General features: G+C 47.0%; 1 protein-coding gene across 1 annotated transcript in view; it reads left to right on the plus strand.

The window, feature by feature from the left end:
- Positions 1-12,398, plus strand: part of LOC102007969 (maestro heat-like repeat-containing protein family member 7) — a 28,241-nt gene that overhangs the window by 1,358 nt on the left and 14,485 nt on the right. The window contains exons 3-12 of the mRNA XM_013522084.1: positions 1,855-1,919; positions 2,375-2,497; positions 2,618-2,697; positions 3,067-3,196; positions 4,136-4,222; positions 7,182-7,289; positions 7,813-7,948; positions 8,721-8,809; positions 10,239-10,388; positions 10,622-10,776. Of these exons, the coding sequence (XP_013377538.1) occupies positions 1,855-1,919; positions 2,375-2,497; positions 2,618-2,697; positions 3,067-3,196; positions 4,136-4,222; positions 7,182-7,289; positions 7,813-7,948; positions 8,721-8,809; positions 10,239-10,388; positions 10,622-10,776 (1,123 nt within the window). The remainder of the gene's footprint in view (positions 1-1,854; positions 1,920-2,374; positions 2,498-2,617; positions 2,698-3,066; positions 3,197-4,135; positions 4,223-7,181; positions 7,290-7,812; positions 7,949-8,720; positions 8,810-10,238; positions 10,389-10,621; positions 10,777-12,398) is intronic.

Here is a 12,398-nt window from a genome sequence, read left to right on the forward strand (position 1 = left end):
GTGAGCAATGGCCCTGGACAGGGCTGACCCCAACTCACTGCAGCAGCTTGGAAATGGCCCTAGCTTAAGAGGTCATGGAATAGGCATGGATCTGTGCACTTTGGGCTGCCCCATCGCAGCTGCAGTCTCTGCTGGCCCATGTCTGCCTGAGAGGCCTGACCTGGGCTGGGAACCAGACACTGTCAAGACTCTGGGTAAAAGCTTTCCAGATAGAACTGCAGATGCCACTGATATGCCAACAGCCCCCAGTAGGATCTGTCATCCAGATCCACAGTTCCTGAATTCCAGATTCTTACATCCAACTGCCTATTGATACCAGCTTTTTGGTGCCCAAGAGACATCTCAAAGTTAACACACTCTAAACCAAACCCTTGCTTTTATACCAGCTGCAGGCAGTAAGTGGGAACACCCCATGTCAACAAATGTCAACCAACCATTCTGATTTTTCAGGCCAAAAGTCTTGACTTTTTTTTGCTACTTGGGATTGGTCACAAGGCCATTGCACTGGGCTGTATCCCTAGCCTTTTTGTTTTAAACATTGAGACAGGGCTTCACTAAGTCACTCTGTGGCCCAGGCTGGGCTTGAATTTGCTATCCTGCTTTAGCTTCCAGAGTGTGCCACCGCACCTAGATGTTTCTTTCTAGTACTGGGAATTAAACCCAGGGCCTTGTGCATGTTAGGCAAGTGCTCTATCACTGAGCTACATTTAAGCCCTTTATATTTTATCTTGAGACAGGGACTTCATAAATTGCCCAGGCTGGCCTCAAACTTGAGATCCTCCTACCTCAGCCTCCTAAGTAGCTGGGATTTCAGGCATGTGTCACTATACCTGACTACTGCCTCTTATATTCACATCTAGCTTGTCAGCTGTTCCTACTGATCTCCAAATAGGTGCAGAATCTGCCCACTTCCTACTAACCACCTCCCCTGCTCTGCGCCACCGTGTGTTTCTCCTGTGGATCACTATTGCAGGAGACCAATTGGGAGAATTTGATTTGCTCAGGATCACCCCTTACATGATCATTTCATTAAACTTCACAATAGAGAGTCTCAGCTTCTCTTGCACAGGCACAGAGACTAAAGTAGACAGTGTTTAATCTGCTGGGGGTCACGGGGCTAATGAAGTAGAAGAGCTGAACTTTGATGCAACCGAGCAGTGGTTTCATTTTAAGCCTTGCACTTCAGCATGAAGCCCTATGCTGGGACCTCTCTGCCTGCAGAGCAGGATGAAAGGGCAGCAGCAGCCCGAACCTGGGCTGTTGCCTAGGGTGCCCCAAGGCCCAGCACTGCCACCATTTCATTCTCTTGCTTTATCTCCTCTTGACTACCTGGGGTGCACAGGCTCTTTCCCTAGCTTCCCTGTGTGTCTTCACTTGCTGCTTGAGACACCACGCGAGCTATGCTGCCACCATCCCTCACCCCCGACCCCTCACAACTCCCCTGCTGACCAGGGAGGCTCCAAGGATGACTTAGTTTCAGGTCCATTCACCACCAGGAACTCCAAAGCCAGTCTGCAACCACACCGTAAGTCAGTAGCCACAGGGAACAGCATAAAGCTTTCTCTTTTCCCAGTTGTTCTTCCATCCCTGGCCACATCTGGTTTGGTGCAGAAAATCCTTTAAGTTCCCACCTGAATGCCTTCCACTTTGGCTTCTGGGCTTCACAGAGTGTAGTGGTACTACACTTTAGAGTGGTACTACACCTAAAGAAGCTGGACCTGGAAACCCAGACACCTGCACCAGAGCCCTGGAGTGTCTGAGCCTTCTTAGTGGGAGGTGGGGGGAGGATGGCTTTTCCTTCCCAGCCCATCTGCTAGAATCAGCTAAACTCCTTCCTATGACATCCCTTTCCAGAGTTGCGCCAATCAGAAAGAGAAGCCTATTGGTTAATTCTGGAGTTTATAGAACAAGAACACATGGTAAGGAAATTCTCTGGAACTTTTCAGGAACTGAGGAGGAAAAAAAAATGAGTGCTCATGCTCCTTTAGGATTGGAGAACTAGTCCTGGTGTGGAAGCCCCCTGGCATTCAGCCTGGTGCTGCCTCTTAATCTGAGGCTATCTTGGTGGCTAGTCCACAAGAGAGGGTGGCTGGGACACAGGTCTTGGTATCCACCCCTATTCCTGCTGTCTTTAGGGGGCAACAGAGGGGCCCAGGATATTGGTGAGCACCCACTGAGGGAGCTGGGACACACAATGCTGAGGAAATCAATTGCACATGTTAGGCAAGTTCCCTTCCACTGAGCTACATCTGAAGTCCTTTTTATTAAGATGCTCTGAGTCCGGGCTGGGTGTGAGGGGCAGAGTGGGCTGCAGGTCTTGGGTATTGCTCAGTTGTAAAGGAAGGGCTGGGCAGGGCTCTCTGTTTTGTTCTAGTCCACAATGGAGAAGCAGAATTTCCTCAAGGCTGTGGAAATCCTGAGTGGTGCTGTGCGTGCCAAGGGAAATGGCAATATGAATGATTATTATCCCAAAGCCACCCTGGCTAGGAAAATTGAGGTAAGGAAGACCCAAGTTCTTCTGGGAATCGGTCATTTAGGGATAAGGGTGACAGCCCCAGAAAGACGCACAGGTTGGAGTGTCTGAAGGGAAGTCTCAATTCTCCCTCTTCCCTTCTAGACATTAATCCTGGAAGAATCCACAGAGACTCTGGATAACAACGTGCGTCAGCAGGCCATGCTCTGTGTCGTGGCTCTAAGGTTCCTTTCCTCTTGTGACCCTTGCATCACCCCTGGGGTTCTGATGCTGAGAACACTTGGGTTGGGAAGAAGGACACGGCTTGGGGACTTGCATCTGGGGCTGTGAGTGCAGAGCTCCATCACTGCCACTTCATCTGCCTGTGTCCTGGGGTGGTGGGGCTGCTCTCCAATTTCACCACGAAAGGGAGAGAAGCTGCCCAGACAGCCAGGGCTCCCCTGCCTTGCCAAGGGGCCATTGGAAAGGGACCCACTGTTTCTTGCACTTCAGAGAGAGCAGCAGAGTCGGCTACTCTAGAGGGTCCTAGAATCATTACCCAGCCCCTCAGTGGACCCCCTAATGCCCTTTTCATCCCCTGCCCCTCCCCCCAGCCAGGTGAACCCACCGTTCTACTTATCTGAGATACTGGACCTGGTCAGCGCAGGCGTCTCCAGCATGTTCTCTCTGCCACTTATCATGCCCAGCCTTGACCGGAAGGATAATGCTAGTCTCTACCTCCAGGTAACCCCCACCATTGCCTCTTGCTGGAAATGTCCATGGGGGAGGCTTTGTCTTTGGGGCCCCTTCCTGTCCTCTTAGCCCTCGGCCTTCCTCCTCCTCTGACTCTTCCTTCAGGATCTCTGGGCATCGTGGTCCTCATGCTGCTCTGAGCAATCCTGGGCTGCCACATCTTCACCTATCTCCCCAAGGAAGGACCTGTGTCCCCACACTGCCCATATGCTGCCCCACGGAGGCCCATTTGGCAACCTCAGTATTGGGAGGAGAACCATAGGTCCTAAAGAATAAGAAGACTCATAACCTACCACTAGACTGTCAAATCTTCCCAAGGACCTTTTTTGTGTGTGTGACAGGGTCTCGCTACACAGTTCAGGCTGGCCTTGAGCTCACTTTGTAGCTCAGGCTGGTCTCAAACTCTGCAGTGATCCTCCTGCCTCAGCCTCCTGAGTGCCGGAATTACAGGCGTGCACCACCATGCCCAGTTGGGTTTTTGGTTTTAAAAATAGAAGTATCCAGGGCTGGGATGTGTAACTCAGTGGTAGAGTGCTTGCGTAGCATGCCCAAGGTCCTGAGTTCAATCTCCAGTGCTATCCCCTGCATGCGAGAAGTACCCTTAATTAGAATGGACATCTAATGGTAAGAATCCTTCGGGACTCTTTGTTGGAGAGAACTTCCCAGTGCCTACATTTCACTATATGTTCTACAGTTTGGGTTGGGCTTGGTGTTGATTTTCATGAGGCCAAGAAATTCACCCCAGGAAAGATCAGAGTGTAGCTGCCCCAGAGGAGGTACCTGGGGTAGCAAAGCCCAGCTGGCTCCCTCTTCCTTCTGCCTGTGACAGGGTACAAAAGGACAGGGGTTGGAGGTAGGGATGTCCCCAGAGAGCCAAGCTAGCCCTGTGGCAGTCATCTTCTTACATGTGCCCTGTTCCTCACTTGTCAGACGACCCAGGCCTTAGATGACATGCTACAAGCTCTTGTGATGGACAATATGGATCCCAACATGCTCACGCTGGAAAAATTCCTGGAAGTAAGTGGCTGGGGAAACTTGTTTCTAGACCTATATGTTTGGTAGGAAAGGAGGGCAGTGGGGTAGTGGTCTGGTGTCCCTGTGTTGCCAAGACCATGGGTTGGTTCTCAGAGCTCAGCACGCATAAGCATTGCTTGGGACAAATCCCTGCATCTCCTCCAAGCTGCCCTGCTAAGCACAGTGCTTGAGAACCACAGCCATCAGGGTAAGGACTTGTTTCTGTCTAGAGCTTGGGCACTGTTGGGGCTTTAATGGTAATAACATTTATATCCATATCAGACTTCTGTCTCTTCACAGTGCTTTCCCTGGTTCCTACACAGTTCTGGTTGCTGCTCTCTCATAAAGACTGCAGCAGCTGGGGGTGTGGAACACACTTGTAGTCCCGATACTTTGAGAGGCTGAGGCAGAAGAATTGTTTGATCTCAGTCTGGACCGCCTAGTGACTTAGGGAGATCTGTCTTTAAAATGTTGGGGCAGAGTTAGGGATCTGGCTCAAAGCTTACTCATCCAGGCTACTTTTATCTTCCTTGATGGAGTCCCCTGGAAGACTCCAAGCACTACAGAGCACTTCATTAATTGTCTTTAGATCCACTCAAATATCCTTAGTTATGACAAATTGCCATCTCCTAGGATGAATTTGAGTTGGTGAAATACTTAGGAATTCCCTAAAACCAACTTTCATGAACAAGATGGTACTTAATTAAGCAAAAGAAAGCTTTAATAGTGACTACAGATGAGAGGCAAGAGTGGCCAGGTATCTTGTAAAAGACCTAGCTTGGGCCAGGGATATAGCTCAGCAGCACAGCTCCTGCCTGGCAAACGTGAGGTCCTGAGTTCAATTCCTGATACAAAAAAAAAAAAAAAGTAGGGACCTTGACCAGGGCTGTATCCAGAGGGGAAACTGATCCACATTTGGATGTGTGACGTAGTTCTTTGGGATGTGTCATCTCTGCTTGTTGAGAGCAGGGTTTGTGCTTCCTAGGCAGCCCTACTGTGGTGACAAATGCTCTGCTCATCCTGAGGCTCTCAGGAGATGGAGCTATGAGCTCTGGCCCTGGTCAGGGTGGAGCCCTCAAGGAATTCACTTTCGGGGTTCTTGCTCTCCAAAGATGAATGGTGCCCTGCAGAAACTCTGCTTGACAGAGTTTCCAACGTTTCGCACAAAATAATGGAGGAAATCAATTTACTGTGGCAAGTGAAATTAAAATGATAAAATAAGTTACTTTCATATGCAACTAAATTTGGATTATATTTGTGACTTTGAGGTAGTTCTTTTTTTGAAGGGTAAAAATTTATTTTTGAGGAATTTCTTACTGTACATTTCCAAAAAAGTCCCATAAGAAAGCAAAAATGTTACCCTCCCCTCTCCTAAAAATAAATGGATAAACTTTTTAAAAAATCATGATACTTGGAAGTTTAGCAGCACCATCTAAAATGAGCAAAAAAGAGGGAAGAGCATTTGCTATATAATAATTTTAAATTTCTTTGGTTCCATGTCTCCCTACATAGTATTAACATTTTTCTTTCAGTTCATTTTACCAAAACAGTAAAAACCAGGAAAAAATAGAAAGCTGTTGGTAGCTGAAATGGGGGAGGACGTGCTCCTGTGTTCTGAGCAGGCATTCCTGGGCTCGAAACTGGCTGCAGATATTTGCTGACATTTTCCTTTTGCAGTTGGTGGTTTCTCAGAGAATAATAGTAAACACTCTAACGTCCTTCGTCTTCTGCTTCATCGCTTAGCTGTTTCTTTGGTGTTGGCAAGGTTGTGGATGTCCTCTTTGATTTTTTCTGAATGGTTGCTAATTCTCTAGGCCACCTCTTTGCCATCTTGTGCATGAGCATTAGGAGGACCAGGAGGGGTGACTGGGTAGCTCCTGGATGCCGGTGTCCATGGGAGAGAGGAGGTCCTCTGAGGTTCTTTAGGTAGTAAGTTGGGTTTTGATAAACTTGCCCCTGAAGCTGTGCTCCTTGGGACTCTGTCCTTCCTCTCTCCCATCTTACTGCTGGTAATTTTTAAACCAAAAAAATCAATTTTTTAGACAAAAAATTATGTCTAAAATCATATTTTAGGCATAACTTTTCCTACAAAATTACATGATGATGTGATGTCACTTATTTCACACTTGACTGCACACAGCTGGATCAGAAAGAGGATTGTTTTGGAAAAAAATATTTGAGGATTCTGTAGTTTTCCTAAGGACCTTCCTTTTTTCATTTAAAAAATTATGGTATAATTTACATACAGTGTCATTCACTTTTAGTGTGTAGTTCAGCAGGCTTTGACAAATACATCAGTCATATAACCATAAACACATCAGCTATAGCATGGGTCTACCATCTCCAAATCCCCCATGACTTTTTTTTGGTGGTACTGAAGACTGAACCCAAAGTCTCCTCCTGCATGCTAGGCAAGGGCTCTACTACTGAGCTGCATTCCTAGCCCTTTTTATCTTATTTTGAGTTGGGGCTCACTAAGTTGTCCAGGCTAGCCTCAAATTTGCAGTCCTCCTGCCTCAGCCTCCCAAGCAGGTAAAATTACTGATGTATATCACCTCCCCCAGCTATTATTATTCATCTCTAGAAACTGATGACTCTGAATCTCATCTTTCAGAGACCACTTCACCCCCTCCCTTGACCTAACAGGTAGGGGTTTGTACAGCTATGCTGCCAAAAGATCCTCATCTCTCCATCTCTTTCCACCCGTCCTTGTTTTCTGCTTTGTAATTTTACCATCTTTAAACACTGCTGCAGCAAGAGACTCTGAAGGTACTGTACTAGGGGCCAGAGACTCTCACACAGCACAGCTTTGCCAAGTTCCTGGGTCTATGCGCTCTGATGCCTGCCACAGTTCCGTCCCACTTGTCTTTCTGGCAGTCAGGGATGTAGAATCCGGACACGGAAGGCAGGGACAGCAGTTCCAGCTAAGTAAGTGTTGCCCTTCTCTTTGCTGCCTGTACAGATCATCTTGCCTTGGTTAACGCAGTCAGACAAAGTGCACGAGCAGACTCGGGCCTTGGGCACCATTTCCCGGTTGCTGCGGTTTATTTGCAATTTCTCCACACTGTTGGTGAGTGCTGACCCAGTGGGCCCCGCTTCTCTGCTCGAGGGGCAACTGATCGAGGGGCACCTGATCGAGCCTGGAGCTCTGTAGGTGGCAACTAGAGGGTGGGTAGTGAGGGTGCCTCCTCTTTTTTTGCATACAGATCTTTTCTGTTCCTGTGAGACAAGAAGCTTGACTTGTCTGTGTGTTTTGCCCTGACCTTGTGAGCTCCAATTAGCCAGACACATTCAGCTTGCTAGGGTTCCTCAGCCTGGGTAGCTAGGCTGGGGCCCCAGCTGCCCGTCACTAATGTGCTTTAGGGGTCTGGTTGCCCTCTTCCCCTGGGTGCTGATTAGGAGGCTTCCTTTTGACCAGGACAGAATGTGGACCTGGGCAGGGGAGGGGACACACATAGGCAAATGTCTTCATGATATGGGAGGGGAGCAGAGGTCGGGCCTTATCTTACAATTCCCCATAGGCTTATCACAGTCCTGGAGGGCCAAGCACCTTCCAGGATGGCGAGAGTTAACCGGTATCCCCTTCTTGGCAGCACATGGAGGTGTTCTCCATGAATGGGAAGCTGATGGGCATCCTGGGCCTCTTCTGCATGAACTCCAACCATGAGATCAGCCTGGGGGCGTCAGAGGCTTTGCATTACTTGTCCAAAATCCTTGTGCTTCAGAGAAGTAAGGGATCCAATACTCATCTGACTGCGGCTTCGGGGACCCACTGTATAATGAGAGCGAGCAAGCACAGTGTGCTGGGTGCCTAGGCACTAGGGGACAGTTTCCTCCTGGGAGGGGCACCAGAGTCAATATGCCAGGATACCGCAAGACCCAGTGGCCCAGTTGAACAATGACAAGCAGATCTGGGAACTTTATCTGGATGAGTTTCAACCCCACCACTGAGACAATGTCATTTTTAAAGGAATTCTTCTAGGGGAAGGAGGGGAGCTAAGCTTGCAGCACCTATGGAATCAACTTGGGTCCTCAGGATTTCCCAGCTGTCCATCCCTACTGAAAATGAGCATCCTTTCTCAGGGAAAAGATTTGAGAATCTTTGATCTAGCCCTTTTTTGCCCCAGGAAAACCAAAGATATAAACAGCAACATATACATTGGTGCCAGGGAATTTGCAGTATCCAAAGGCAGCTTCAGAGATGCTGCCTTTTTGTGATCCGATGGGTGTGCACTGTGCTCACACGCAGGGGTGGGAGCGGTCCACATCCGGGCACATGCAGGAGCAGTGGCTGACAGTGACCAGACTGAGGCCCTAGCCACATTCTCCTGCTACCCACTGGCCTTGCACTAAGGAGCACGCCCCATTCTGTTGGGTAAACATTTTTCCACCCATTTAACTCTGTTGATCTCTCTGAGTTTTGGAGGGGGAAAGAAGGGAGTGTGTTTTCCTTTTCCCCTGTTAAGGCCCAGCCCCTTTAACTGCTGTTTTTGGATTGGAGGTGTGAGACAGAAGACAGTGACCATCCTGAAGAACCTGCAGAAACGTTTCCGCGGGGAATGGTTTGCCAGCATGCAGAATGTCACATTGGTAACCCTCGCTCTGTGCTGTGCACGGGATGCCTGGGGTAGGGAGGGTAGGTGGCAGGGGAGGGAGAGAGACAAAAGAAAAAAGGCTAGGGAGAGATTGTAGAGGGCCAGGCAAGAGTGTCCTCAGAGTTGAGCTCACATAAACAGTAGGCTGGAGGGGTAAAGCCCATTCCCCCACCTGTGCTCGAGTTGACCAAAGTTTGAGGCCACAGAGAGGGTTTTTAAAGTATAGTCAACCCTATTCCCCCCCTCCATGTGTCTTTATTTGTGGCCTGGGTCTGATATTACCCATTCAGCAAGGTGTGCTAGTTGTCTTAGGGATGGTGGCCCCAGGCTCAGTCAAATCACTCCTGCCAGAATTCCAGGAGGCAGCCTCTGCCCTTTCCACTCCCTCACTTTGCACACCCAGCAAAGCTATGTCTGTCCATTCTGCCTCCTGAACAGCTCTCAAGTCTGTCCCTGCTGCTCCCTCACTGCCGCAGCAGTTTTGACTCAATCCATCATCATCTCTTGCTCATCTCATTGCAGTGGCCTCTGATTGTCCCATTTCCAGCCGTCCCCCATTCACACCATTCTCTATGTTACAGTTGGAAAACTGCTTCTAACATGCAAACCTCGTCATGTCATCCCCCTCAGCTGAAGCACTGGCTTCCCATTGTCTTTATTCTGCAACCCAGACTTTCTCACTTAGCCCATAGGCCTCTCATGATCTGGCTTCTGCTTTAGCTACCCTGTCTCACCGTGTCTCAGTTCTCCTTTTCCGCTTGGCCCAGGTCTCCCATGTAGGGCGCAGCAATCAGACCAAACTCTTCTGCAGTCCAGGCATATGCACATTCTGTTCCTGCTGCCTGGAATGCTTTCCCCCTTTTTCCCTGGGAATGGACCCCAGGAAGCCTTCTCTACTCTGTGCAGTCTAGCCTCTGTGCCTGCCCCCTGCTTCCTTACTGCCTCTTCATTGTCATGACTGAGAGAAAGACATGGAGGTCTTGTCCTCAGTTGTCCCCAGTTCCCAGAGTAGAACCAGGCACAGAGCTAGCATCAACCTTGTTTGAATGAGTGAGTTTCCCTGGGTGTGCAGATCTCAGGACATGAGGCAGATCTGCTTTACCAGCGCAAGTTCTTGTTTTGGAATGCTGGACCCACTAGACATTAGAACTCATTTCCAAGGGACTTCCGAACTGCATTCTAAGTTCAAAAGAGAAATGTCTTTGGCCTACCCTTCTTCACCACACTATCTGGATCATAGTTTCTTCTTGGGGACTTCAGAGCTGGTGGCAATCTGGAGCTTGGCCTCACCCCACAAAACAGCCAGATGCTGGCCAGGAACTCCATGGATCCTGACTGCCTGGTGTCCCTAGAGGCCAGAGGCTTTGGGGCAGTCCTGGGTGAGATGATGGCATTGCAGAGACAGCTCTTGAATTCTTCCTCAGTTCTTCAAGAAATACCTGACCCCTGTGGAGAGGGCTGATGTGATCATGGTGACCATGGAGAGCCTGACCAGCAACAGGAGGGATGACATCTACGCAGCCACCAAAGTGTTGGAGATGATCCTGAAGTACTCTATTCCAGAAATTGAGAAGGTAGCCTTTTGGGAAACTTAATATTTCAAAGTCTACTTACAAATTCTTCCTGTTTGTTCTTTTTTTGTCTTATTCTTTTTTATTTCCTATCAGCTTGAGCTTAAGAAATTCCAATCCAGACAGCGTTATACACATTGTGTGCAGCCCCACACCTGACACAGGGGCCTGGCTGTGTGACTCCAACGGAGCTAGTGCTGCACTTGCAGAAAGAGCCTCCTCCTGCCTCTTTTCAGGTGCCAGAAATCATCCAGTACATTTACTTCCACATGAACAGCATCACTGAGACTGCTGCGCAGAACACCATAAAGAAGATCCTTCAGGTTCTGTCCCAGTCCTACACTGATGAAGTGATCCTGACACTGTTTGAGATAGAGGACCAGTCACACAAGTAAGTGGCTTTACCAGTTATAGACCTTCAAGTTCCCAAGCTCTGGTTTTTCTCAAAATGCATTCAGTTTTTAATACTTTCTTGTACTAATTCTAAGAGTCATATAATTTATTGCAGAAAATTTGGGAAGCATAAAAAATTTAGAAAAAGCAAAAAAAAAAAAAAATCAGATTTCACCGAAGCCCCTTATGCTATCACTTAGACATAATTTATAATTTGTCCACTTGTTCTTTCTTTCGTTTTTTTGAAATTCTGGAAATGGAACCCAGGGTCTCATTTATGTTAGGCAAGTGCTCTGCTTCTGAGCTGCATCCCCAGTAGCATTTTTTTGTTTGTTTGTTTGTTTTCCGGTACCAGGAAGCAAACTCATGACCTTGCGCTTGCCAGGCAGGTGCTGTGCTGGTGAGCTAAATCCCCAACCTCCTACTCAGTAGCATTTTTTAAAGTGGTGTTTAAAAAAGTCAATTTTGGCTGTGTGCATTGGGGCACACTTGTAATCCGAACACTTGGGAGGCTGAGGCAGGAAGATCGCCATGAGTATGAGGCCAACCCAGGCTACACAGTGAGTTCAAGACTGGCCTAAACTACATAGTGAAACCCTGTCTCAAAAAAAAAAAAACAAAAACCAAGCTTGTACTGTTATCTGTCAATTTGTATATTTTTTCATTCAATATTTTATTATAGCATTTCCCAAGTTAAAATCCTTTTGTGAGCTTAATTTTAATGGCTACCTGACATCATATTTACAGATGTACTACACTATAATTTTCTTTTTTAAATTAAAAAATAATTATTATCCAGCTAAATTCGCTCAATTGATATATAATTATACAAAGTTCCTCAGTTGCATAGTCCTAATTATCACCACTACAACCAAGATACAGCTGCCCAGAATTCTCTGTACTACCTTTCTGGAATCTTCCCCACCCCCAGCCCCTGGCAACCACTGATCTGTTCTCAATCCCTGTAGTTTCACCTTTTCAAGAACACCATATAACTAGAATCAGGTAGTATGTAGACTTTTAAATCTGCTTCATTTATTTAGTATAATGTATGTGGGGTTCATTTATGTGGTTGTATGTATTAGTCTGTCATTCCTTTTATTGTGAATTTGTAGCCCATTGTATGGATGTATCATTTATCTATTCACCATGTGGGTTGCTTCCAAGCTTTGGTAAATATGAATAATGTTGCTATAAATATTTGAGTGTAGGTTTTTGTATAAACATAAGTTTCCCTCTTGGCTAAATTCCTAAAAATTGGATTGCAAGTGGAAAATATGGGAGGCACATAATTAACTTTAAAAGAAACAGCTAAACATATTTTTTACAATAGCTACAGCATTCTGCATTTCCACGAGTAACATAATGAGATTTACATTTGCTTCCGTCTTTGCCAACACTTAATACTGTCATTTTAGAAAGTTAGCTACCCTAACAAGTGTGTAGTAGTCTTTTATTGCAGTTTTAATTTGCATTTTCCTTAGTTAATTGCAACTATTTTGTGCATTATTTCATGTCTTTAGTATATGTGCTGCCAAAGCGAGCACTATTTCATGTCTTTATTTACCATTCATATATCTTCATTGGTCATGTATTTAAATCTTTTACCTGAAGTTTTTA

Source organism: Chinchilla lanigera, unplaced genomic scaffold (assembly GCF_000276665.1).
Source record: "Chinchilla lanigera isolate Chin_1 unplaced genomic scaffold, ChiLan1.0 scaffold00005, whole genome shotgun sequence".
Classification (NCBI taxonomy): Eukaryota; Metazoa; Chordata; class Mammalia; order Rodentia; family Chinchillidae; genus Chinchilla; species Chinchilla lanigera.